Source organism: Zingiber officinale, chromosome 3A, assembly GCF_018446385.1.
Source record: "Zingiber officinale cultivar Zhangliang chromosome 3A, Zo_v1.1, whole genome shotgun sequence".
Taxonomy (NCBI): domain Eukaryota; kingdom Viridiplantae; phylum Streptophyta; class Magnoliopsida; order Zingiberales; family Zingiberaceae; genus Zingiber; species Zingiber officinale.
Genome location: NC_055990.1, coordinates 116,334,482 through 116,357,893, shown reverse-complemented (window position 1 = coordinate 116,357,893; position 23,412 = coordinate 116,334,482). Strand labels below are relative to the sequence as shown.

The 23,412-nt window shown below is 39.6% G+C and overlaps 1 protein-coding gene across 3 annotated transcripts; it reads left to right on the top strand.

Annotated features, from left to right (window-relative positions):
• Positions 1-10,397: 10,397 nt before the first annotated feature.
• Positions 10,398-22,623, top strand: LOC122052318 (protein MEI2-like 4). Of its 3 annotated transcripts, none has more exons than XM_042613790.1 (13): positions 10,398-10,908; positions 12,726-13,067; positions 13,305-13,735; positions 13,824-13,982; positions 14,646-14,762; positions 14,876-15,027; positions 18,312-18,412; positions 18,513-18,860; positions 19,182-19,839; positions 19,952-20,036; positions 20,127-20,195; positions 20,516-20,695; positions 22,142-22,623. In XM_042613790.1, exons 2-13 carry the CDS (start codon positions 12,740-12,742, stop codon positions 22,286-22,288), a joined length of 2,775 nt encoding a protein of 924 aa, XP_042469724.1. In that variant the 5' UTR covers positions 10,398-10,908; positions 12,726-12,739; the 3' UTR covers positions 22,289-22,623. The 3 variants fall into 3 exon arrangements, with proteins under 3 accessions (XP_042469724.1, XP_042469723.1, XP_042469725.1); XM_042613789.1 differs by having other exon boundaries at positions 18,513-18,932; XM_042613791.1 differs by lacking the exon at positions 10,398-10,908 and having other exon boundaries at positions 12,793-13,066; positions 13,303-13,735; positions 18,513-18,932.
• Positions 22,624-23,412: the final 789 nt, after the last annotated feature.

Here is a 23,412-nt window from a genome sequence, read left to right as displayed (position 1 = left end):
TATTCTCCTGATGTCAATTTCTTGATAACTTTGTATGGTCCGTCCCATTGAGGTGCCAACTTTGTCACTTCCCCTAAGGGTTTCACCTGCTTCCAGACTAGGTCTCCTTCTTCGAAGAATCGGGGGATCATCCTTCTATTATAGTTTTGTCTCATCCTCTGTCTATAGGCTTCCAACCTGGCAGCTGTTTGTTCCCGAATTTCGCTGATGAAATCTAGTTTGGCCAACCGCCGCTCTGTGTTCCCTTCGTCATACATCATTCTTCTGACGGATGGTATCCCGACCTCCAGAGGTACTACTGTTTCATTGCCATATACTAAATGGAAAGGTGTCAGACCTGTACTTTCTTGGGGTGTCGTATGATAAGCCCACAAAATGCTCGGCAGCTCGTCCACCCAATTATCTCCCGTGTGATCCAGCTTGACTTTGAGCCCTCGCACTATTTCTCGATTGACTACCTCTGTCTGACCATTGCTTTGAGGATGAGCCACCGAAGTAAAGGCCTGAGCTATGCTGAACCCCTTGCACCAATTTTGTATCTTGCGTCCTTGAAATTGTCTGCCATTGTCCGACACAACTTATGAGGCAAGCCGAATCTGCAAAAGATATTCTTCCACAAGAACTGGATCACCGCATCTTCAGTAATTCTGGCCAGAGCTTCCGCCTCTACCGACTTGGAGAAGTAATCTACTGCTACCAACAAAATGCGTCTTTGCCCTGTAGCCATCGGGAAAGGTCCTACAATATCCATACCCCATTGGTCAAATGGACAAGACACGATAGAAGTTCTCAGCAACTCTGTGGGTCGGTGCGTCAAGTTCTGATACTTCTGGCATGACAAACAAGTATTCACCAGCTTCTGTGCATCCTTTTGCAGGGTAGGCCAGAAATACCCGGCCAATAGTACTTTCCGAGGCAGCGTTCTTTCGCCTGCATGATTGCCACAGCACCCCAAATATATCTCCCGCAAGGCCTGATCTGCTTCTTCCATATTCAAGCACTTGAGCAGAGGTCTGGAGAAAGACCTTTTGTACAGTTGATCTCCAATCATAACATAAGAATGAGTCTGTCTCCTGAGCATACGCGCTTCCTCTAAGTTGGTTGGTACAATTCCTTGCTGGAGGAAATTTATTATGGGCGCCCTCCAATCAATTACTCCTCCCAGGTTATTTTGTAGATGTATCTGACCTATAAGGACGGTCTGTGCTATAGATCTGTCAAGTACCCAAGTGGTCAGGGAGCTGGCCATTTTAGCTAATTCATCCGCTCTTTCATTTTCAGCCCTAGGAATCTTAGTGACTGTGACTTCTTTAAAATCTTTCCTCATCTTCTCATAGGCTTCCTTGTAAACTTGCATCTTTTCGTTGTTTACCTCAAAATGTCCGGTCACCTGTTGAGTTACTAGCTGTGAATCTGAATATATTACGACTCGGCTTGCCCCCACATGCCGAGCTGCTTGCAGACCTGCTAATAGGGCTTCATATTCTGCCTCATTGTTGGTAGCTCTGAAATTTAGCCGTACAGTCAGCTGCATAATGTCTCCCTGCGGAGATATTAGAAGTGAACCCACACCACTTTCATGATGGGTAGCCGACCCGTCTACATAAACTTTCCAAACCTCCTCCGAATCCGCTTGATAAACCTTTGTCAAGAAATCCGCCAGAGCATGTGCTTTGATCGCGGTTCGGGGATGATACTGTATATCATATTCCCCTAGCTCGGTTGCCCATTTGATAAGCCGACATGCTACTTCCACCTTGGTGAGAGCTCGACCCATTGTACTGTTTGTCAGTACGATAATAGGATACGTCAAAAAATACGGTCGGAGGCGCCGAGCCATGAGAACAAGTCCGTAAACCAACTTCTCCAGGGCTGTGTACCGAGACTCAGCCCCCTTCAATAGATGGTTGAAAAAATACACTGGCCGTTGTACATTGTCCTGCTCTTTAACTAGCATGGCCCCCACGGCCTCGGGGGTGGCTGATAAATAGACCCAAAGGGGTTCTCCAACAACAGGTTGGAACAGCGATGGTAAAGATTCCAGGTATTGCTTTAGCTCCTCAAAGGTCTATGTGCACTCTTCCGTCCACTGAAACTTAGCTGCTTTCCTGAGCACTTTGAAGAAGGGCGCGGCTCGATCTGCAGATCTGGAGATGAATCTGGACAACGCCGTTATCTTGCCTACTAACTTCTGCGTTTCCTTCAAGTTCTGAGGGATCTGCATGTTTCGGAGTGCTTGAACCTTCTCAGGATTGACATCTATCCCTCGTTCAGTCACCAGATATCCCAGAAACTTCCCTCCTTTGGCCCCGAACAGACATTTCAGAGGATTCAGCTTTACACCATATTGTTTCAGAGTCCCACAGGTTTCTTCTACATCTCTTATTAGATTTGACGCCAGGGGGGACTTGATTAATATGTCATCAACATAGACTTCAACGTTCTGCCCGATCTGACTCCGAAAGATTTTGTCCATCATCCTTTGGTAGGTGGCCCCAGCATTCCTAAGTCCAAATGGCATGACCGTATAGCAGAAAGTATCATCAGCCGTTATGAAGCTAACCTTCTCCTGATCCTCCCTAGCTAAGGGTATCTGATGATATCCTTGATAAGCGTCTATCATGCATATCTTCTCACAGCCAACGGTTGAATCCACCATCTGATCGATCCGCGGGAGAGGATAACAGTCTTTGGGGGTGGCTTTATTGAGGTCGCGGAAGTCTATGCACACCTTCCACTTGATGTTAGGCTTCTTTACTAATACAACGTTAGAAAGCCAGGACGAGAATTGCACCTCCTGAATATGTCCCGCCTTCTTGAGCTGATCCACTTCAGCTCGGATAATTTTATTCTGGTCGGCAGAGAAATTTCTCTTCTTCTGCTTGACTGGCTTGACTTCAGGTATTAAATGCAGCTTGTGCTCAGCTATCTCTGGTTTGACTCCGGGCAGTTCTTCCGGGGACCAAGCAAAAACGTCCCTATTAAGGATCAGACACTGTATCAGCTCCGACTTAAGCTCCGGTGGTAAGTCACTAGCAATGCGAGTGATGCTCTCTGCTCTGTCAGTATGCAACTGAATCTCTTCCCAAGGGATGGGCTCCTCGGCAATAGGCAGAGGCTCCTCTTGGATAGCGTGCACACCACCATCCTGAGTCCTCCTGCTCTTGCGTGCCTCCACCCGGACCATATCAATGTAGCAACTACGAGACACCTTCTGCTCTCCCTTGACTTCTCCGACCCGCTCGCCGACCGAGAACTTAATCTTCTGGTGAAAAGTGGAGACAGCAGCCCTAAACTCATGCAGAGCTGGCCTTCCCAGGATGACATTGTAGGAGGAAGGAGAATCTACCACTATAAAGGTGCTCCTCCTGGTGCGCACCAGTGGCTCAGTGCCTATGGATATGGCCAGCTTAATCTGACCCATGGGCTTGACTTCGTTACCTGTGAACTCGTATAAAGAAGTGGTTATGGGTTGGAGCTCAGCGGCATCAATCTGCATCTCCTCGAACGCAGCTCTAAACAAAAAATTGACCGAGCTCCCGGTATCCACAAAGACCCGAGCCACTCGGCTGTTAGCAATAACGGCCTTGATTATGAGAGCATCGTCGTGGGGTAGTTCCAGACCCTCCAAGTCTTGTGGCCCAAAGCTAATAACAGGGCCAGACGCTTGCTCGTGGCTGCACCCCACAGCTCCCACATATAACCGCCGACCGTGTGACTTACGGGCCCGGCCTGAGTCCCCGTCAGTGGGCCCTCTTGAAATCATGTCGATCTCTCGTACAACAGCATTACCCCGGTTTTCCAGCTCCCCGACATCTCTTCGATCTTCCACGGGACCAACTTGGTTAGAAAGACCGGCTAGGTCGGGCCGGGTCTGACAAGCACGTTCGGCTGCGGCCCGTTCTTCCTCCATTCTTTGTACTTGGGGAGCTAACTCTGGGGGAGGCAAACCCTGCTCTGCAGCTCGCCTGGAATCACGGGCGAATTGGAAGTAGTTACTGAGATCATGCGTCCTGGACCGATGATATGTGCAATATGGTACTCCCCTTGGTCCAGGTCTGGGCGCGTGTATGGCAGCAACTCGCGGAGCTGGTCTGACTCCCTGAGTGGGCTGAGGGGCAGGCCTGGGTTGGACGCGCTGAAGAGGCTGAGCTGGCTGTGGTGCTCTCCTTTCAGGTCGGTTGCCAGGAGCCACTGTCTTTTCGGCCTTCCTCCTAGCTGCCTGAGCTTCCTCCACTTTGATGTAGCAAGAAGCTTTCTCCACCATATCATCAAAACTTTGGGCGGGGTTTTTGATGAGGTCCCTGAAGAATTCCCCTTCTAGCAATCCGTGGGAGAAGGCGCTCATCAGTATTTCTGAGGTGGCGGAGGGGACGTCATTGGTCACCTGACTGAACCGATTGATATAGCTTCGCAGAGACTCGGTCGGACCCTGTTTAAGAGCGAAAAGACAGTGGTCGGTTTTTTGATACTTACGACTGCTGGCGAAACGACGTAATAAGGTCGTTTTGAAATCCAAGAAGCGATTGATGGACTCTGGGGGCAATCCATTGAACCACTTCTGCGCCGAACCCGACAGGGTATGTAGGAATACTCGGCATTTGACAGCATCGCTGTATTGATACAACATAGCCGCGTTCTTGAACTTTCGCAGATGCTCTTCCGGATCTTTGCTTCCATCGTATTCTCCGATGTTCGGGGCTCGATAACCCCTTGGTAGGTTTTCCCTCAAGATCTGAGCCGAGAAGGGTACCTTGTCATCTGGATCTTCGGGGCAGATCTTTGGCAGAGATTATAGCTTTTCCCTTTCCTGAATCCCGAGGTGGATGTAGAGATCTTTCCGCCACCGACGCCTGCGGCTCTTCTTTCTTTGGACTATGCTCGCGAGGTCCTGGTTGATGATAGTTGCAGCGAGGCTCTCGGAATGAAGTACGAGGGAGTTCTTCTGGTTGCTTCCTCTTTGAGCCCCTGTCGGAGACAGGAGCTGGTTCTTTGGACGCTTCAGGCGCTAGGCGAGGTCGTGAAACTGTTCCTTGTTTTTCAGAGGCGGCTCGCTTTTTGACCTCCTTGAAGAGCTCGTACTCTCCCGCAGTCATGGTGACATTAATCCTCCTACTGGAACTTCGACCAGAGTCCTCCATCTTCACGCTTCGGATCAGGCTGTTGTGCTTCCCACAGACGGCGCCAAATTTGATCCTGTCCGAAAGCTGAGTCGGACGAAGGCTGGTCGTGACGGCCTAGTTGCTGACGGAAAGTCGTGGGTGATCCGGCTCCCACGGGCGGCTGACGATGCTGCAGGCCCCTGCACACACTCAGACGATCCCTCCCTCACGTTAGAGACCAGAACCCAGGGAAAAAGTCCCCGGGTCAGGCCCTCCGATGCTCAAGTCAGGTACTTTTTCCCCAGAAAACGCAAAGAGAAGCCAAAACGACTGAAAGTGAAAAGTTGTGGAAAAAAGTGACGAGAGAGTGTACCCGCGTACGAAGAATCCTCCACTTTTTATGCACCCGCCTCGCTTCTAGAACCTGCAACTATGTCAGAAAGCGTTAGACGCGGGGCTTTGTCGTGTAGTCCTGGACACCTGTCGTGCTGCTATTGGTTGTGAAAGCATCTTCTTGTTTAGGAACCTCCGCCTTTACACATGGGTTTGTCTTGTAATGAAGGACATCTGTCAGGCTACTATTGGTTATGAGGACATCTTTTCGTTTAGAAACCTCCGCCTTCGCACATATCGCTGGCATGTAATGATTACCCCTTGATGGACAATTGTGATTCTCCGACTTCCGCACGGCTTAGCTCATCTGATCTATTGTGGCCTGCATCTGCCTCGCATCCTCCGATCAGATCCAGCCTCTAAGCGTCACCTGCCAGTCGGGCTGACTCTGAACAGCTCTGTCGATCTCAGTCTGTACCCTGTATCTTGTATACCCTGGCCCTCGACTGTAGGCCTATAGATCGAGCTGCCTTTAAACAGCTCTGCCGATCCCGACCTATATCCTGCACTTTGTATTTCCTGGCCCTCGACCGTAGGCCTCTAGATCGAGCTGTCTCGACACAGCTCTGCCGATCCCGACATGTGATTTGTGACTTGTACTTCTGGGCCTTCGAATCGCAGGCCTGTAGATCGAGCCGCCTTTAAACAGCTCTGCCGATCCCGACCTGTACCCTGCACTTTGTATTTCCTGGCCCTCGACTGTATGCCTGTAGATCGAGTTGTCTCTACACAGCTCTGCCGATCCCGACCTGTGATTTGTGACTTGTACTTCTGGGTCTTCGAATCGCAGGCCTGTAGATCGAGCTGCCTTTAAACAGCTCTGCCGATCTCGACCTGTGATTTGTGACTTGTACTTCCGGGCCTTCGAATCGCAGGCCTGTAGATCGAGCTGCCTTTAAATAGCTCTGTCGATCCCGACCTGTACCCTGCACTTTGTATTTCCTGGCCCTCGACCGTAGGCCTGTAGATCGAGCTGTGTCTAAACAGCTCTGCCGATCCCGACCTGTGATTTGTGACTTGTACTTCCGGGCCTTCGAATCGCAGGCCTGTAGATCAAGCTGCCTTTAAACAACTCTACCGATCCCGACCTGTACCCTGTGTTCCGCCTGTCGTCTCCCTTTGTCTTTCAACTAGTTTGCCCCCTTGATCGACAAGTCTGCCTGACCTCTGACTGCCTCATATGCTTGACTTGTCTGGGCTTCGTGCCAGCTATCTGGTCAGCCCGTCGACCTAGCTGGACTTTGTGTCAAACGTCCGGTCAGCCCATCGACCCATTTGGACTTCGTGCCAGCTATCTGGTCGACCCGTCGACGTAGCTGGGCTTCGTGTCAGACACCAGGTCAACCTGTCGACTTGTCTAGGCTTCTCCTGCACACTCGGTCAGAGTGTTAGATAACAATAAAACTAACTTAACCTATTTTGTCATTCATCAAAACTTGAGTTAGACCGTTAGTGCTAACCGCACTAACACGTACAACGTCAGGTAGTTGAGGATATAGTTTTGGCAAAGGAACTCAAAGGATTTCATGCCTCCACTATACTGATGGTCTGCGCATCAGCATCCTCAGTATGCTTGGGAGTGTCATCGATCAAGAACTGAGCTAAATTGAGCGTGCAGGTCAAGTAGAAGAGCATCTTTTGCTGACCTCTTGAAGTTCAATCCAGTGAACTTCTCTGACCTTTCCGTATAGTTGATTGACATAGTTACAATCGGGGTGGAGGGAGCCTTCATGTGTTGAGTCTATTGTACTTCAACACTTTGTTTTGTGACCATATTAATAGAATAAACTCCATTTCAAGATTGTTGGACAGTCTGTTGCTGGAGATATTAGAGAAAATTATTGAATTGAAATTATACAAAATCAATTCTAACTTATCTATTGAGATAACTTGAGCAGATAATCTCAAGTTACCAATGAGACTGGTTCTGCCAAGCTTCTAGTGGTTCAAGTTGCAGAGTTGATACGGTGTGTAACAAAATCAGGAGTCGATCATCGAGTTAAGAAGGAAATTCATTGGGTAAGATACTGAGGCCTGAGCTCAACATAGTTTCCTTGAAATAGATTCGCCCCATCTCCGACTGTGCTTCGACGTTCTCTCAAGTTGTCTGCTTCCCAGGATATAATGGTAAAACCACACATGCAACCAAGCACTATTTGTTCGTAGCGAATTGAAAATGCACCCGAGTGCTATCACGAATAGTTCAGCTGAACGGATGCACGACTGCGAGAGTTTTTATAGGAAAATACGGGTAGACAAAGGTTCGCTCCCTGCTCTTCCTCTCACTCTCTCTTTCGCTACACTTTCCTTTGCTCAAGATTCAACCTCCTTATATAAGAGCTCTCATCTTGCCTGCTATGAATGACCAAATTATAGTAATTTAATGTTGTATTTAATATCGTCATTAATGAGTTTAATGTCTTCATTAATGTCCAGATCTAACAGAATCATTATTAATCAGTTTAATGTCACCATTAATGCTGAGATGTTATGAAGTTACCATTAATGAGTTTAATATCGTCATATTAATGTAGAGACGTTACAGAATCACCATTAATTTCATATTAATACTTTTGTTACACTCTTGGGCAAGTATCAAAAAGAGATTTAGGTAGCAAAATATTGGTTCATTCTTTTGGATAAATTTTATCTCGACCAGTCCGACATTCAACATGCGTAGGTTGTGTTCGTACACGAGGTAACCTTGATTTAGTACAATCCGAGTCATAGATTTGTATCAATCCTTGTGCATCCACGTATGAGAAAGTTTCTTCCCATGCATATATCATAACATCAATGTGTATGCTATAATTTAACCAACAATAAAGCCAAGACTTCTAATATTAAACTAAAATCTCATGTATAACAGAGTATCTTTATCTCCATCTCTTTATTCCATTCATATTTCTAACATAGATTATTCATTATGAGTACTTTCTGATTTATCTATCTTATTGATGAAAAATTTTTATGGATCAAACTCATCCCCACGGATTAATTTGGAATATATATGTCAATTAATAAATAATAAATAAATAAATTGACCTCGTCTCTATGAGAGAGACTCGCACAACATTCCTATAAAAAATTAATCCTACGATACTAGATGAACATATTTTATTATAAATATACTCAAATAAAAAAATATAAATTAATATTTACTTTGTTGGAGAATGCAAAATGATAGATAACTTTTTGTCTCAGGCCGTCTCAAGTTCCATAAGGTTTAACAAAAATTATTTAGATATTTAATATTTTTTAAAAAAAAATTAAAAAAATTTTCATCCTTTTTATTCAGATTTGAAACTGATAATGATAATTTTATTTTTTTTTAAAATAAAATTTTAATTCAAAAATAATTTGAATAATAATTTATATATATATTTTTCCATTGTACTATATCATATATATTTTGAATAATAAATTCGTCAAAATTATTTAAAAATTTATCTTCATGATTTATTAGGTCCTCTTCTTCTTCTAAATTATTATTATGTTATTTATTAATATTAATTTTTGATTATTTAGATTTGTGATCTTGACTTTTTTTTGTCATAAAGTATATTCTATTGGTGAAAATTTAATTAGTTTTTCATTTAAATTTTTAATTATATTATTTTGTAAGTTTTGATTTTGAATATTATTAATAAATACTAGTGATCGACTTCACTATTTGAAAAACATTAAATTTTTAAATTTTAGAATGGTTTAGGTCCATCACTGTGTCCAGAACCGTAAAGTGCTTCAAATCAAAGCCTCTTTAATGACTCTATCTTTAGGTCCATCAAATTTGATAGTGTAAATTAAGAGTGATAAATGAGTAGAATGGAAAATTAAAGACGAGTTCTTAATTTAATACCTTGCTATTAATTTATGTTTTCTAATTCAGATTTGAGGACATAAAATATATTAGATTTAATTTGAGGTTATTTAGAGTAATCTAAGTTTATTAATGGGCGAAACTGACCTAAAAATAAGGAAGAATATTTCGAAAAAAAACTACACCATTTGAGTATATTTGAAATTTAGATACATTACATGGAATGGATAAATAATAATGAAACTTACGTTGATCCATAAATTGCGTTGATATCTTCACAACCCATTAACAAAAAGGTTTAGCATGTCGAAACTAAACTTAATCTCCATCATCTTGCAACTCTAGTAATAAAGCACAAAACGACAAGAATAATCACAATTAAATTGAAACCAAATCAAATTGCGAAAAGTAAAACTCATAATCCGGCGATGGAAAGAAGGGAAGATCTGGTCCGTTCGTTTCAGTTTTTACGGTTCGAGTGAGGAGGACACGGGAAGATTCCTGTCCGTTCACCTGAACCTGTCACCTCCGTGTGCCGCACGCACAAGCTCCCCTCTACGCATCCGCTGTATCACCGAAACGGCAAGCAGGCTTTATTGTGGACGTGGCGACCGGTTAAATGAAGGCCTCTTACGTCAGGCAGAAAGTGGAGTGGAGTCTGAACGCGATTGCGTGGCGTCAGAGATTTGCCGCATCCTTTTAGTGCCTTCATTAAAGAGAGAGATTACGGTTGGCGTATCCATACGTTTGGAATTGCAGGAGGATCAGGCGTTATCTGGGGACAGGAAACGGGTTCTTGCCCGCTACGGGATGGGGCCACTTATCGCCTTAGGTGGGGTCATGGAGATGGGGCCACGTGATTGGTGGTCGACTGGTTATTGGGTCGATGTAGGAGGGCGATTAGGTAAAAGCGGAGCGGGAGCGGTTCTGGACATGTGACGGGCAGACGGCGAAATGCCGCGACCGGGAGGTGACGCCGTTAAGACGATAACGGCGTGCCGTCACGTTGGCTTCCGCTTTCTTCACCGTAGTTTTACCCCTCAATCTCCGCTCCGCCTCCGGCTCCGCATCGCCATTCGTAGAGCGTTAAATATTAACCTTCCCCCTTCTGCGTTCCGTTCCTTCTCTTCTTCCATCCGCTTCCCTTCGCCTGCCGGAGGGAGCGGTGGATCGCCGTGGTTTTCAACTTTTGTAAGGCCGACAATTGTGACAGATCCCAGCGGAAGCACGCGATACGAGGCTTTGTATTTGAGTGGGAGAGAAAGAGGGGATTTTTTTTTTTTTAAATATGTATATATATTTTTTGGTTGCGGCGGGCGGGAGGAGCGTGGCGTTCTTGCTTGCATAGGAGGGGAAAAGGAGAGGGGGGAGGGGTGGGCATCGGAGAGGTTGGACGCTCGCGCACGGCACGGGTGCCGAGGTGATCCCGTAGGGGATTCCCCCTGGCGGCCGCCTCCTTGCCTTATGGCGTAATCTATTCCTCTCCCCTCCCCCGTGGATCAACGTTTTTATATGCAGCCCGCGTTCGACTCCCTTGCCCTGTGCGGTTTCCGGAGGTTGTTGGCAAGCAGAGGAAGAAACGACAATCGTTTGGTGAGAACCATTCTTCTCCACTTGATTTTTTTTTTCTCTTGGGTTTTGAATTTCTTGCTGGAGTTGTCATATTCATCTGTGACGGCTTGCAATTGGCGTGAAAAGTTCGTTTTTTTTTTATTTGAGATCAGTGGCGAACTTTCGAGAGTAGGTGTATTTTGCTGTTATTCTGCGTTTTCTGTTTCTTTTTAACCCCATTAGTTCTTGGTGTTCAATTACTGCGAGGATCTCAATATTTCTCTTGCGATCTTATTCAGCACATTCAATTTGCCTGATTCGGGGGAAAAATATACAAATTGATTTGTGGTTCTTCTCGATTAGTTGTTTTGTCGCCTTATGTATCCAATCGCCTTGTTGGGTTATTCGACCAAGAGCATAGGGAAAGTAGACAGGGACGCCAGAATAAAGTCCGGGTGTTTAAATTAGGATCCTACTAACACCATGGATCAACGAGCCACTCTCTCCATTTAGATTTCATTCTGAACTTCGCTTTTGTCTGAGCTGCATGCAGCTAGCGAGTTAACATTTGCGTCTTCTTTCTTTTTCTTATTTCTTATAAAATAGAGAAGCATGCCTCCCTCCTGAATAATACCTGGACCCTTTAATTGGAAATCACCTCCATAAGTTTTCAAAACTAGAACCTTTATCACAGAGAGAAAGGGTTTTAACCCTTAAGCCAAGACCTTGTTTGTAACAACCGACTTAACTTTTAGCTGCTACTTAATGCATTCTTATGAACATGTATTTTAGAGCTCTAAGATACTTGAATTAATCAGGAAATATGTATTCCTTAAATAATAATTTATATCTTGTTATTTAATTCCTTAAATTAAATAAGATTACGTACAATGGATTTTTCCCCGGGACCTCGCATGGCGGGAGTTTCGCATGGCGGGAGTTTCGTGCACCGGGTTGTTCTTTTTTTTTATTTAATTCCTTAAATTTTCCGGATTGGCGAATTCTTAAAATGACAATGGTGATAGGTACCTGCATAGGACCTAAAGTCACCGCCTTACCTAAAGTCATATATTTTTATTATTTAGTTTGGATTCTTCTTATGAAAATGTTTAGTTGTTGGCTTGGCAAATATCTCTCATGTGCTTATAAAAACAAGTTGTCATATTTTGTATCAAAAGAAACAAATTGTATTTCAGTCATGATAGGTTGGGACAGTTATAAAAAAAATTATAAGCCATATTTATAAAAACAAGTTGTCATTATTGTAGATCTCATGATAAGGAGTTTAGGCTTTGTTTTATTTTCCAAACTACTATTTGTATTGTTTTCCTGAAGATTTCTCTTTATCCACCTAGTGGAATTTCGATGGAGCATCAAAATTGTCATCTTAATGTCAATTGTTTGCACATTCAATTCCCAGTTTCTTAGCATATGTTGTTTTTTAGGAGATTGTCAACTGTTACCTTGAAATATCTTTAAGATCATTCTGCACTCTGCCAAAAGATCACCATTTCAGCAACTGCTAGGTTATGCTCAGTTGTTTCTGTTATCATCTTTTTTTCAATTAGGTTTCTATTTCCATATTTAGCAGTCTAAAATTAGGCTCATTTTTACTAGGTTCTGCTTGGTCCTACTATATTCTAGTACTTGCAATATGCATCCTCGTGGATATAAAAGTATTAGCACAAGTTATGTGTTTTTTTTCCTAATATGAATAAATTCAGGATATCGTGTATTAGTGTGTGTATGTCTTCAGTTGTTTGTTCACTGATATTTGCCATATTCTGGTCATTATTTGTTCTTAGTTCTTACTATAAATCATGGGCATGAATGCAATTGGTTTTCTGTTAAAATTGCAGACAAAAGGCAACGAATGTCAGGAAGTAAGTCTGTTTCTTCTTCACTAGATGCACTTTATAATACTCCATCCAGCCCCCCTGAACTCTCAGAACTTTCAAAGAGTTGGATTCCTAATGACTTGAAGACTAAATTAAATATCGGATATGGTCTGATGGAACCACAGAAATTCACCAGCATATCTACTACTCCAAGAGTTACTAGCCATGCTGCTGTTCCACAGGCTGATCTGTTGTCTCTTCCTTCTTCAATATGTTGTGAAGGAAACACAAGGGATATCAGTGGCTCACACTATGAGAATGGACTTTTCTCCTGCTCCTTTTCGAAGATATTTGACAAAAAAGGTTCGCTTTTCTCTTATAGTTTTTTTTAACATATAAATTAGATTACATTACTTTCAAAGACTAAGTTCTTTCTAAGATAATTAAGATAATTTTTTATTTCCATTCCATACACTTTGGCTGAATGAGTCATAGATTTTCTTTTCAAATAAGCTTATTCTTCAGAGACTTATCTTTGGTTGCCCTGGAATGCTTTGCTTTAAGATTGAATCTGTTTACTGTTGCTAATTTTTTTTGCAGCAAGGTTGTCATCAAACATTTCGTCTTTAGTGCAATCTATTGATTCAATCAACTTGAACTATGGTGAAGATGAACCTTTTGAATCGATGAAGGAAATTGAAGCTCAAACTATTGGGAACCTACTTCCTGATGACGATGATTTACTTTCTGGTGTTATTGATGATGTTGGAAATAGTGAACTCAATGGTAGAAATGACATTGATGATGACATATTTTACTGTGGTGGCGGAATGGAACTTGAAAATGATGATAATCTCAATGTCAATAAACCATCTGATTTTGCTGGAAGAAGGGCTTCAAATGGCCAACAAGGGGGTCTAGTTGGTCCATTTTCTGGCAAACATCCATTTGGTGAACATCCTTCAAGAACTCTTTTTGTTAGAAATATCAACAGTAATGCAGAGGATTCAGAGCTGAGGACTTTGTTTGAGGTGATATTTTGCTTCAGATGTGTATTTCTTTAATTGATTGGCTTCAATATTGCCCTTAGATTGATAATGAGTTTTATGTTTTCTGTAGCAATATGGTGACATACGAACACTTTATACCACTTGCAAGCATCGCGGTTTTGTTATGATTTCGTACTATGATCTAAGGGCAGCACAAAATGCAATGCAAGAACTTCAAAATAAGCCATTGAGGGGTCGAAAGCTTGATATACACTTCTCTATTCCAAAGGTAACTTCTGTCTTATTTGTTAACTGTTTTAATTTTGTTACAGTTCATTATATCATTCAGAGGGAACCTCACCGTGTATTTCATCACTTGATCAAATTTTTTGTTCTTTTTTTTTCTTTTTGTTTAATTTGTTTGTATAACTGAAGTTTCAAAATTAGAAACCTAAGGTCGAAACTGAATGGATATGCGCACCAGGAAGAGATGTGAGTTGGTTCATTCAATTGTGCGATCAACTCTACTCCTTATAACTTGTATATTCTCTGTAACTAAATCATGAAAGAACTGAACTTTTGATTGGTCTTTCATACTTATGATCATGCAAGAATGGTTCTACTTCTAGCCGGAATTTGCAATCCATTGTCAACCTTACATATACAGGAATTATATGCCTATTGATCTTTTGCAAACATCATTTAGTGTTGATGTGAAAAGCAAGTTATCAAAGTCTTCATCTTCACCTTTATTATTGTTATTGTTCTTTGCTCTGAATGATCCCTGATCACTTATGTTTATTCTTGTTACACATGTAAAAGCCCCAGCAAGGTCTGTATAGTATATATGTTTCTTCTATGTAACTAGAGGAGTTCATTTGCATTGTTTCATTTGAGATGTAAACAGATGCTGTAGTTGTGAATATTAATGTACTATGTTCATTCTTACTAGGACAATCCTTCTGAGCAAGATATAAATCAGGGGACAATTATTGTGTCCAACCTCGATTCCTCAGTTATAAATGATGAGCTTCATCAAATATTTGGTGTTTATGGTGAAATAAAAGAGGTTATGCAGCTATCCTGATTAAATTTTATTACATTAGCTTGCAGTTCTAAAATTCATATTTTAATATCATAATCATGCATTGCTTATATTAATCCTTTATTAATACTATACAGATTCTAGATACTCCGTATCAGCATAATCACAAATTCATAGAATTTTATGATATTAGAGCTGCTGAAGCTGCTCTTCATGCTCTTAATTGGAGTGATATCGGTGGCCAAAAAATTAAATTTGGGCTTAGCTGCACTGGAGATGGAAGACAGTGGTATTACTCCACCTATCTTATTCTCTCATTTCTCTAAACATCATCCTGTTCCATCCTATTCTTTATATGATTTTTATATGCTTGATTACGCTGGGAAAATGACCAGAGTTAATCTCGTCATTTTCTCAAGGTTAAAAGGAAAATTTTATAAGATTATGATCGTACCTACCATACTTGAAGTGTTTGGCTATTAAAAAGCAATATGTATAAAAAATTAGGGCCCAATATGTTAAAAGGAAAATTATGTACTTAGGTGACTAATAAATACCCTAGTTAGGTGATGTAAGATCATGACGAATATGCACATTAATCAAGGAAGAGAGAGACCAAAAAAAGACTTGTTTGGCAACGATAAAATATGATAAAATTCATTTAAATATATATGAGGATATAGTATGAGATTGATCCCGTGCGAGGACCCATATAATCAATCTCACTTAGTGGGATGATAAATCATTAATACAGCGAGTAGTGAAAGATAAGATTGATATATGAAGTTATTAAAAAAAAAGATAAAATTGTTTGAGAGCATTTTGGTGCATCTCTAATAAATAATAAAATAAGATAAAACATACTGAGATGGTATGGTCATGTTTAAAAACAACCAGTAGATTCTATAATTGGAAGAGGTATATCTATCAATTGGAATATGTAAAAGGTTGAGGGAATTTAATGAAACATTAATGACAACAAAAATGATGAAACTAATTTGAATGCTGCTAATGATGTAGCCTTGTATAGAGTTGTGCAGGAGCTCAATAGAGGGATAAGATGGATGTAGTTGATATTAGATAATAAATACAAACATGGCTTGAGTTTATATATTACCCAGATTTTTAGGTAGCTTAGTAAAGTAACATATCTGTGTAGTAATATTAGCAATAAAAATGCTTATTTTTGTATTATTGATTAACTGTCTTATTTGGTGTGATGATCACTTATTGCATTCACCTGCTCCTGAAGACCTAGCTAAAAATTCTGACTGCCTTCCTAGCACCCCAATTATGAGATTTTGTAGATTTTTTGTCTTTTAATTGGTAATCTCCTAGTGCTTGCAATAAGTAAAAGAAAACTAGTAATAATCTAGCAGATATATAAACTTATTTTCAGTTTCTTGTGTTTTGCGAAATGCACTTGTTGAAGATCAAGATCTATTTGCAGTATCTTATCTGAATTTTTATAATGCTAAAGAGTTGTTAGATGCTGATTTTATGTTGTGATTTAGTATTAATATGAGGAATGATATTTTACCTTGTTGTGCATTATAATTCTAGTCAGGTCATCTTATATGTTACCTTATTGTATACCTATTTAGGCTTAGGTCTAATGTGATGACTCAAAAGAATGAAAATGAAAGGAAAAAAAGGAAGAAAAAAAAGAGAGCATGCAATGACTAGGCAGGAAGGCATGGTCACTAAGATTCTTAACACCAATCTGATTCTACTGAATACTCAATCTTAGCACCAATCTGATTCTACTGAATACTCGATCTTAACACCAATCTGATTCAATGTTACTATTAGTGTTCTAAAAGGCAGCATTTTAGATAGGGACTGGATTGCATGTGTGATGTACATTCTCTTTAGGCAGTTTCAATGCATAGGAGGCTTGGCAGGCCATCTATGCGGTGAAAAGGAAAAAGATAATACAATTCATTTGATAATCCAGAGATTAGTAAAAAATTTGAGATGATTTTCCTCCACTAAAAATGACTTATCTTTGTGATTGTGAAAAACTGAACAAAACTTTTGATGTGGTAGCACATATCTAGGAAATGTTAGCTCAAACATTTGTTTCCAAATGATAAACATTTTTATAATTAATTATATGCATGCTATTAATAAATTAATGAGTTTTATATTGTATGATTGACACATATTTTTCTTTTTGTAATTATAAATTGAATGGATTGATTTTTATTCTATGTTGAATGACTTCTTCTTCATTTTTTTTCAAATAAAAAGAGCAGCCCGGTGCACGAAGCTCCCGCTATACGGGGTCCCGGGAAAGGATTCATTGTACGCAGCCTTATTCTGCTTTTTGCAAGAGGCTGGAAACCAGGATTCGAACCCGGGACCTTTTGGTCACAAAGCAACAACTTTACCAAAATAATTAAAAATATCAAATAATATTTTTAATTATTTTGGTAGATATTGCATATATCTCTTGCATACTACATATGCATTATAGAGTGGGTTGATTGCCTATCAGCTGAATTGCCTTTCCAAACCTTGACTATGTTGTCACTTTAGACTCAGCTAATAGTATCCTTTTACTTCCCTGGTTCAGTTCTAGTACAATTTGATAATCATTTTGTATGGCAAGGTTCATGAAATCATTTTCATTGTTGAACTTTGGACTTGGTCTTGGTTTGTGCATTGGGTTCTTCTGTTCTTTTGAAATGAAAAGAAAACAGTTTGTTTTTGGTAGTTATTTGAGAAGTTTTATGCAAGTTTAAGTCGGCATATTTTCTCTCAATAGCTAAGAGTTATAGTTTTTCTGTGTTACACTGAAATAAGCATAACTTTAATTTTATTTCTTCATTGGGATACCAATTAAATCTAAATTCACATATTATCTAGTTATTCTTGAGCAACCTAGATTATCAGTTCAATATTTTTGACATTCTAAATGTTAGTTTCTATTTAGACAATTTTTTATAGCAATTTTAATTTCGAATTAAGATTTTATTAATGAAACTTTTACTAGTTTTCATGATAACTTATTGCCTCCTTAGTTGTAAAATGTGAATTCTTTCTTTTGTTCGAGTATCTGTTCTTTGGATGGAAACTAAAATGTGATCCTTGTGATTCAAGTTGGTAGTAGTGTGTTTCTTAAGTTGTATAAGAAAAGGATGCTCTAAAGGAATTGTCTGATTATATGCTTTACTCCCTAGCATATGTTTACAAAAGGATATCGTTAATAAATTGAAGGGCACTGATTGTAGTTGATTATGCCTCTAATCCATGCAACTATGTTTTTGATAGTTGATCTGCTGCTTTTATGGGGGTACATTTGAAGACTGAGTTCATTGGTTTGATTCTGTGATCAAAAATATTTTTATCTAAACATTTGGGTATTTGAGTTAAAGCTATGGTATTTGTTTCTTGCAAATATTTCATGATGGTACTGAATTGAACTAAAAAAAAGAAGTTGAAGAATTGAAGTACTTCTGTGTTCTTATTTATGATCTTAAGTTAACTCTGATACCTTTCATCAGCTATTCTTGCAATCAAAGATCAGTTTGTTTGTTTTTTAAAATTTTGTTTATGCTTCTCCGCCAGTTTGATGAACAAGATACCCCAAGAGATGGGGCAGAAAGAACTAAATGGATTCTGCTTCGGAAGCCCTAATGAATCTTTGTCTGGCTGCCCTGGGTGCTTTGGTGAGTTTTCTGAAAGGCTTTTGATTCCAAAACTTGCTTTCTGTTGCTCCTCAGTTGGAATTTCTTCGACTGATAGCAAATCCGATGTCAATGTTTCTAGGATCATCCTTGTTTGGCAGCAGTTTTGAAAATGGAACTATCCAGGATTTTAAATCTGCACAAGCCCCATCTATTGCTATTGTGGAAGCTAAATTCAATGGAAGTTTACCTAGCATACCACCGAATCTTCCTTCCCCTAAATCAATTGCATCAAATTGTAATCATACCAATCAACCAGTTCAAGGTGACATGAACTTTTCTCTGGGACAGATGAGTTTTGGATTTCAAGATATGCCTGCTCTCCATCCTCACTCTCTTCCAAATTATGACAATGGAATGAAAAATGGCAACCCATACAGCCCAAGTACTCGAGCCATGGGTGTTGGAGTCATCTCTAGACCTGCTGAAGGTATTAATAAAAGGAATATACAAACAATATGCTCTGGTAGCTTAACTGGAGATTGTTTTGATACTAATCAAGGTACTAATCTGAGAAATATCTGTCATCAAGCTACTGGATGCCACTAATATTTGTGCATAATTTGTTTAGTTTTAAATGACTTCTGTAGGTAATGATATTTCCAGTACCTTGTCATTTATCTCCAAGTTACATGAAGAAATTGATTTTAAAGTTTTGACACATTAGAAATTGTAGTTATCCTTGAGATTCATACTAATGTTACATTGTTTGCATGGTAGTTATCAAATGTGTATTTTTTTTCCCTTTCAGCTTTTGGACTTCCTACAAATGGAAGCTGCTCTCTTTCTAGAAATCAGCATGTTTGGAGTAATGAAAATGCACACCAGGACAAATCCCCTAACCCAGTCTTTTGGAAGAACTCACTTTCTTTGGTAAACAACATTCCTACCCATCATCAATCACAGATCTATGGATCTCCTAGTGGGCAATCTCACATGTTCAACACAGTCCTTCCTACGCATCATCATGTTGGATCTGCACCTGCTCTCAATCCATCACTTTGGGATAGAAGATATGCCTACTCTGGAGATTCCATGGAGCCCCATGCTTTTCACCCTGGATCTCTTGGTAGCATGGGACTTTCTGCAATTTCTCAATTACATTGGCTAGAGCTTGCTTCTCATAACATATTTTCTCATGCTGCTGGAAATTGTATTGAACCTTCTATATCTGCTGCACATATTGGAATTCCTTCATCTCAGAATAGGGGGCAATTTTATCATGGAAGGAACCATATATTTCCTATGCCCAATTCTTTTGATGCCCCTGCTGAGCGAATTAGGAACAGGAGAAATGATGCAAATTCAAATCAGAGCGATAGTAAGAAGCAGTTTGAACTTGATATTGAGCGAATTATACGTGGTGAAGATTCTCGCACGACACTAATGATAAAAAACATCCCCAACAAGTATGCTGAATTCTTTTGTAACTGCTTTATTTTTAATTTCCTTTTTCTGTAAAGAAACACAGATATTTTGCTTGATGTCCTTTTCCTTAAGATCCTTTTCCTGGTTTCTTAGGTACACTTCTAAGATGCTCTTGGCTGCAATTGATGAAAATCATCATGGAACATATGATTTCATCTATTTGCCAATTGATTTCAAGGTAAATCCAGTATCCTGAGTAAGCTACTAGTGTGCATTAGTTTCTTTTCTGTAAACTGACTAATTGTTTTAATAAATCTTCTTCTTTCAGAACAAATGCAATGTTGGTTATGCGTTCATAAACATGACCAACCCTCAACATATCATTGTGTTCTATCAGGTCTGATAAATCTCACAGGATACTGAATAGTTAGTTCTTTTGGTGTTTTGTTTTTCTTATATGTTCAATTTACTCAATATTGGAGCACTTGTATTTTATTTACATCTTTAACATGTCAAAAGATCCACTTCACTATAGTCTGTTATTTCGATAGCAGGCATTGAGATTGTTTTTTTCAGGATATTCTTTATATGGGTTCTTTTGCTATCTGTGGCTTCATTGCATCTGTATTTCCTTTATTGGTAAGCATTACAACTAATCTTTTTCTGCATAGGTGTTTAATCCTTTTCTTTCTTTTTTTTTTGAAAAAAAATCTGCAGTCATTTAATGGTAAGAAATGGGAAAAGTTTAATAGCGAGAAAGTGGCATCTCTTGCATATGCTAGAATCCAAGGAAAAGCTGCTCTTATTGCTCATTTTCAAAACTCAAGTCTGATGAATGAGGATAAACGATGTCGTCCTATCCTCTTCCACACAGACGGTCCTAATGCTGGGGATCAGGTATGATTGCCATTTACTACAGCTTCCATCAAACAGACTTTGAAAGAGCATGAATTAGTTATTATTTACATAACGTTCCAAAATATGAACCCAATTACAAGTTATCTGAAGCCACGACTGAAATAGCTAAAAGTAGAGCATAAGGATTAGGATTTCTTTTCTAATCTCAACCATTATGACTTCTCTAGTTTGGTCCTGTCCAATCAAAATAGCTAGCACTTTTGTTTTTTGATGATGCAGACGATGCAAATTTATAGCAGATTGGATATATCAGCTGTGTTCTCTCAGAATCATCTTCATACTTTATTTCTGTCAATGATGGTTTATTTTTTTATTTCTATTGGACTGTCTGCTTGGCAAAAAGTTTATCATTGACTAGTGAAAATGAGTTCATTAACTTGATTTTCTAATCTTGAAAGATTAATAAGAAACACTGAAAGATAGTTGACATGAATGATTTGCAACCATGTGATGAAACTCTACGAAGTTGCCTATATCTTTGAAGCTATGATATTATTAACATAAAATAAATATCATTGTTATCTAACTAGGACTGAAATATCATAATGAACAAAACACAGAAACTTGGACCTTATTTGTATTTGTTGCTTGTTAGGTGGAAGATGGAAACTATGGTATTAAGGGTTGCTTATATTAATTAATTTCTTAGTGACAATATGGATTATAGTCTATATTAGAGTACCACGTTCACCTTTTTAATCATAGTTGAACTGAAAAACTGAGTTCACTAGAAAAGTGTGCTATGTATTTTATTTGGCAGATGGCTCTTGAGAACTTACATGACCCATTCTACAAGTGATGTTTAACTACCTTGAGCTTGGCCAAGAGTTGAAAATTAGAAATTGAGAGAATGAAACATCAGATGTATGCATGCCCGTTCCTTCTTGTGAAACTAAAACATCAGGAGTGCACAAAGGTAGAAAGGGATCTCATAAAACTTGAACTCCATTGGCCTTTGATTTTTTTTTTAAGACAAAGAAACTATATTTTAACAATTGTACTATTGTGGCATGCTTTGCAAGCATTATATGGAGTAGCCTTTCTGATGATGTCTAATTTTTTGGATGTGGCTAGCACTATTACACCCAATAGGCCTACGTTCAGTTTTTTTTACTTATCATACACATCCAACTTGCCTTATAAAGATGGGACTTGTCTAGCCTTGCGTAGAGCTGAAGGAAATGTCTAACGAAATTTTTTTTTATTATTGTACTCATATCTCACTACCTGTGAAAAAGTTCAATCAAGGAATACATGTAAGTGTAACCAATCTGAAATAGTTACATATAGAACTTAACTTCCTCTAATTCCATATTCTGGTCATGTTGCGTCATGAGTGTGCGTGTTTCAGGAGTTACCTCATGGATTGAGGGTTTATTCCATATTCTTGACCAATTCTTTTTTATTTTTATTTTTGCACTGTAGGAGCCTTTTCCCGTGGGCAATAATATCAAGTCAAGGTCTGGCAGATCTAGAACAGCTTGTTTCGAAGACCACCATCTCAAGGAATCCTCTAGCCTAGCAAGTGGCGAAGATTCCTGTGATGCCATGGCTTTCCTTCCAGGTTCCTAGAAGGATTCACTGTGACATAAGCCCCTGGCATAAGGAGGCACTAACTTTGAGGCAAAGTTGAACCATAATGCTGTTTCCTTCTCTCTATTGTTTTTATAAGATTCAGAGTTTCTTTTGCAAATTTGTCGGTTGTGGTTGCCTTTGGGAGCCTTTACACCTGTCATAACCGCGTCAAGAAGCTTTCAATTTTCTTGGAGTATTTAATGAGCCAGTGATAGTAACCTGTCAAAGGATGTGTGAGGCCTTAAGATTTTGAATTTTCTGTAAGAGGAAAAACAATGTACAGAAATTTTAAGAGAAATGACTACCATTGCGGCTGCAGAAGGTTTTTTCCACATTTGCTTCTCCATATTTTTTTTTCATCTTTTCCATGGTCAGCCTAGGGTCCATTCATGAGAAGAGTTATATTTATTGTTGGAGTTGGGGCTAGTTCCTCCCTGTGTTCTTTCTTGATACAGATCTATATTCTAATACCATGAATTTTGTTGTAAAGTGGCCTTGATGTTTATCTTTGGACAAACACCCGATATTGTGTTGGATATGCATAATGCATTTCTTGCAATACCTTTCCAAGTCATCGATGGACTTGTATTGTGAATCAGATGACATATGAGAACTGGAATCTTAGTTTTGTATCACCATAACTTTATTCTTATAACCATCAAACTGAGCATTCAATATTGAGAAAGCGAAAAACTCTGTTGGATTTGGATTTGAAGCATGTTGAACTGTTTCTAGTATGCAATTCTGCATGCCTTTTCTAATGTAAATTGATGGCATTGATGAAAGTACTTGAGTCTCTACTTATGTCTTCTTTAGTACGAGTCTAATTAGTTGTTTCTTTAGTACTTTAGTCTCTTGAACTCTGTATATTCCAGTCGACCAACCTGACCGAGAGATTCAGTCGATATCCGCTGCGATAGTTATCTAACTCTGGTCGGCTAACTTTGTCATTTTATTTGACAAATTCAAATAAGGTATGTGTTTGAGGACTTTATCTTGTTGCATATTGATTGACCGGTTAAATAATTTGGATTACTTTTATGGCCGGATCTTATCGTTGATCGTTTCCCTTAGCCACGTCAGCTGCTGATCAAGCAAGTGTGGTCGATTATTTTTTTAAG

What these genes read in the sequence shown, in the direction of transcription:
- LOC122052318 (XM_042613789.1), top strand. Translation starts at nt 12,740, where the DNA reads ATGTCAGGAAGTAAGTCTGTTTCTTCTTCACTAGATGCACTTTATAAT. An exon ending in ATTTGCCAATTGATTTCAAG is followed by an intron (nt 20,037 to 20,126) that starts GTAAATCCAGTA and finishes TTCTTCTTTCAG; the next exon opens with AACAAATGCAATGTTGGTTA. An exon ending in ATATCATTGTGTTCTATCAG is followed by an intron (nt 20,196 to 20,515) that starts GTCTGATAAATC and finishes AAAAATCTGCAG; the next exon opens with TCATTTAATGGTAAGAAATG.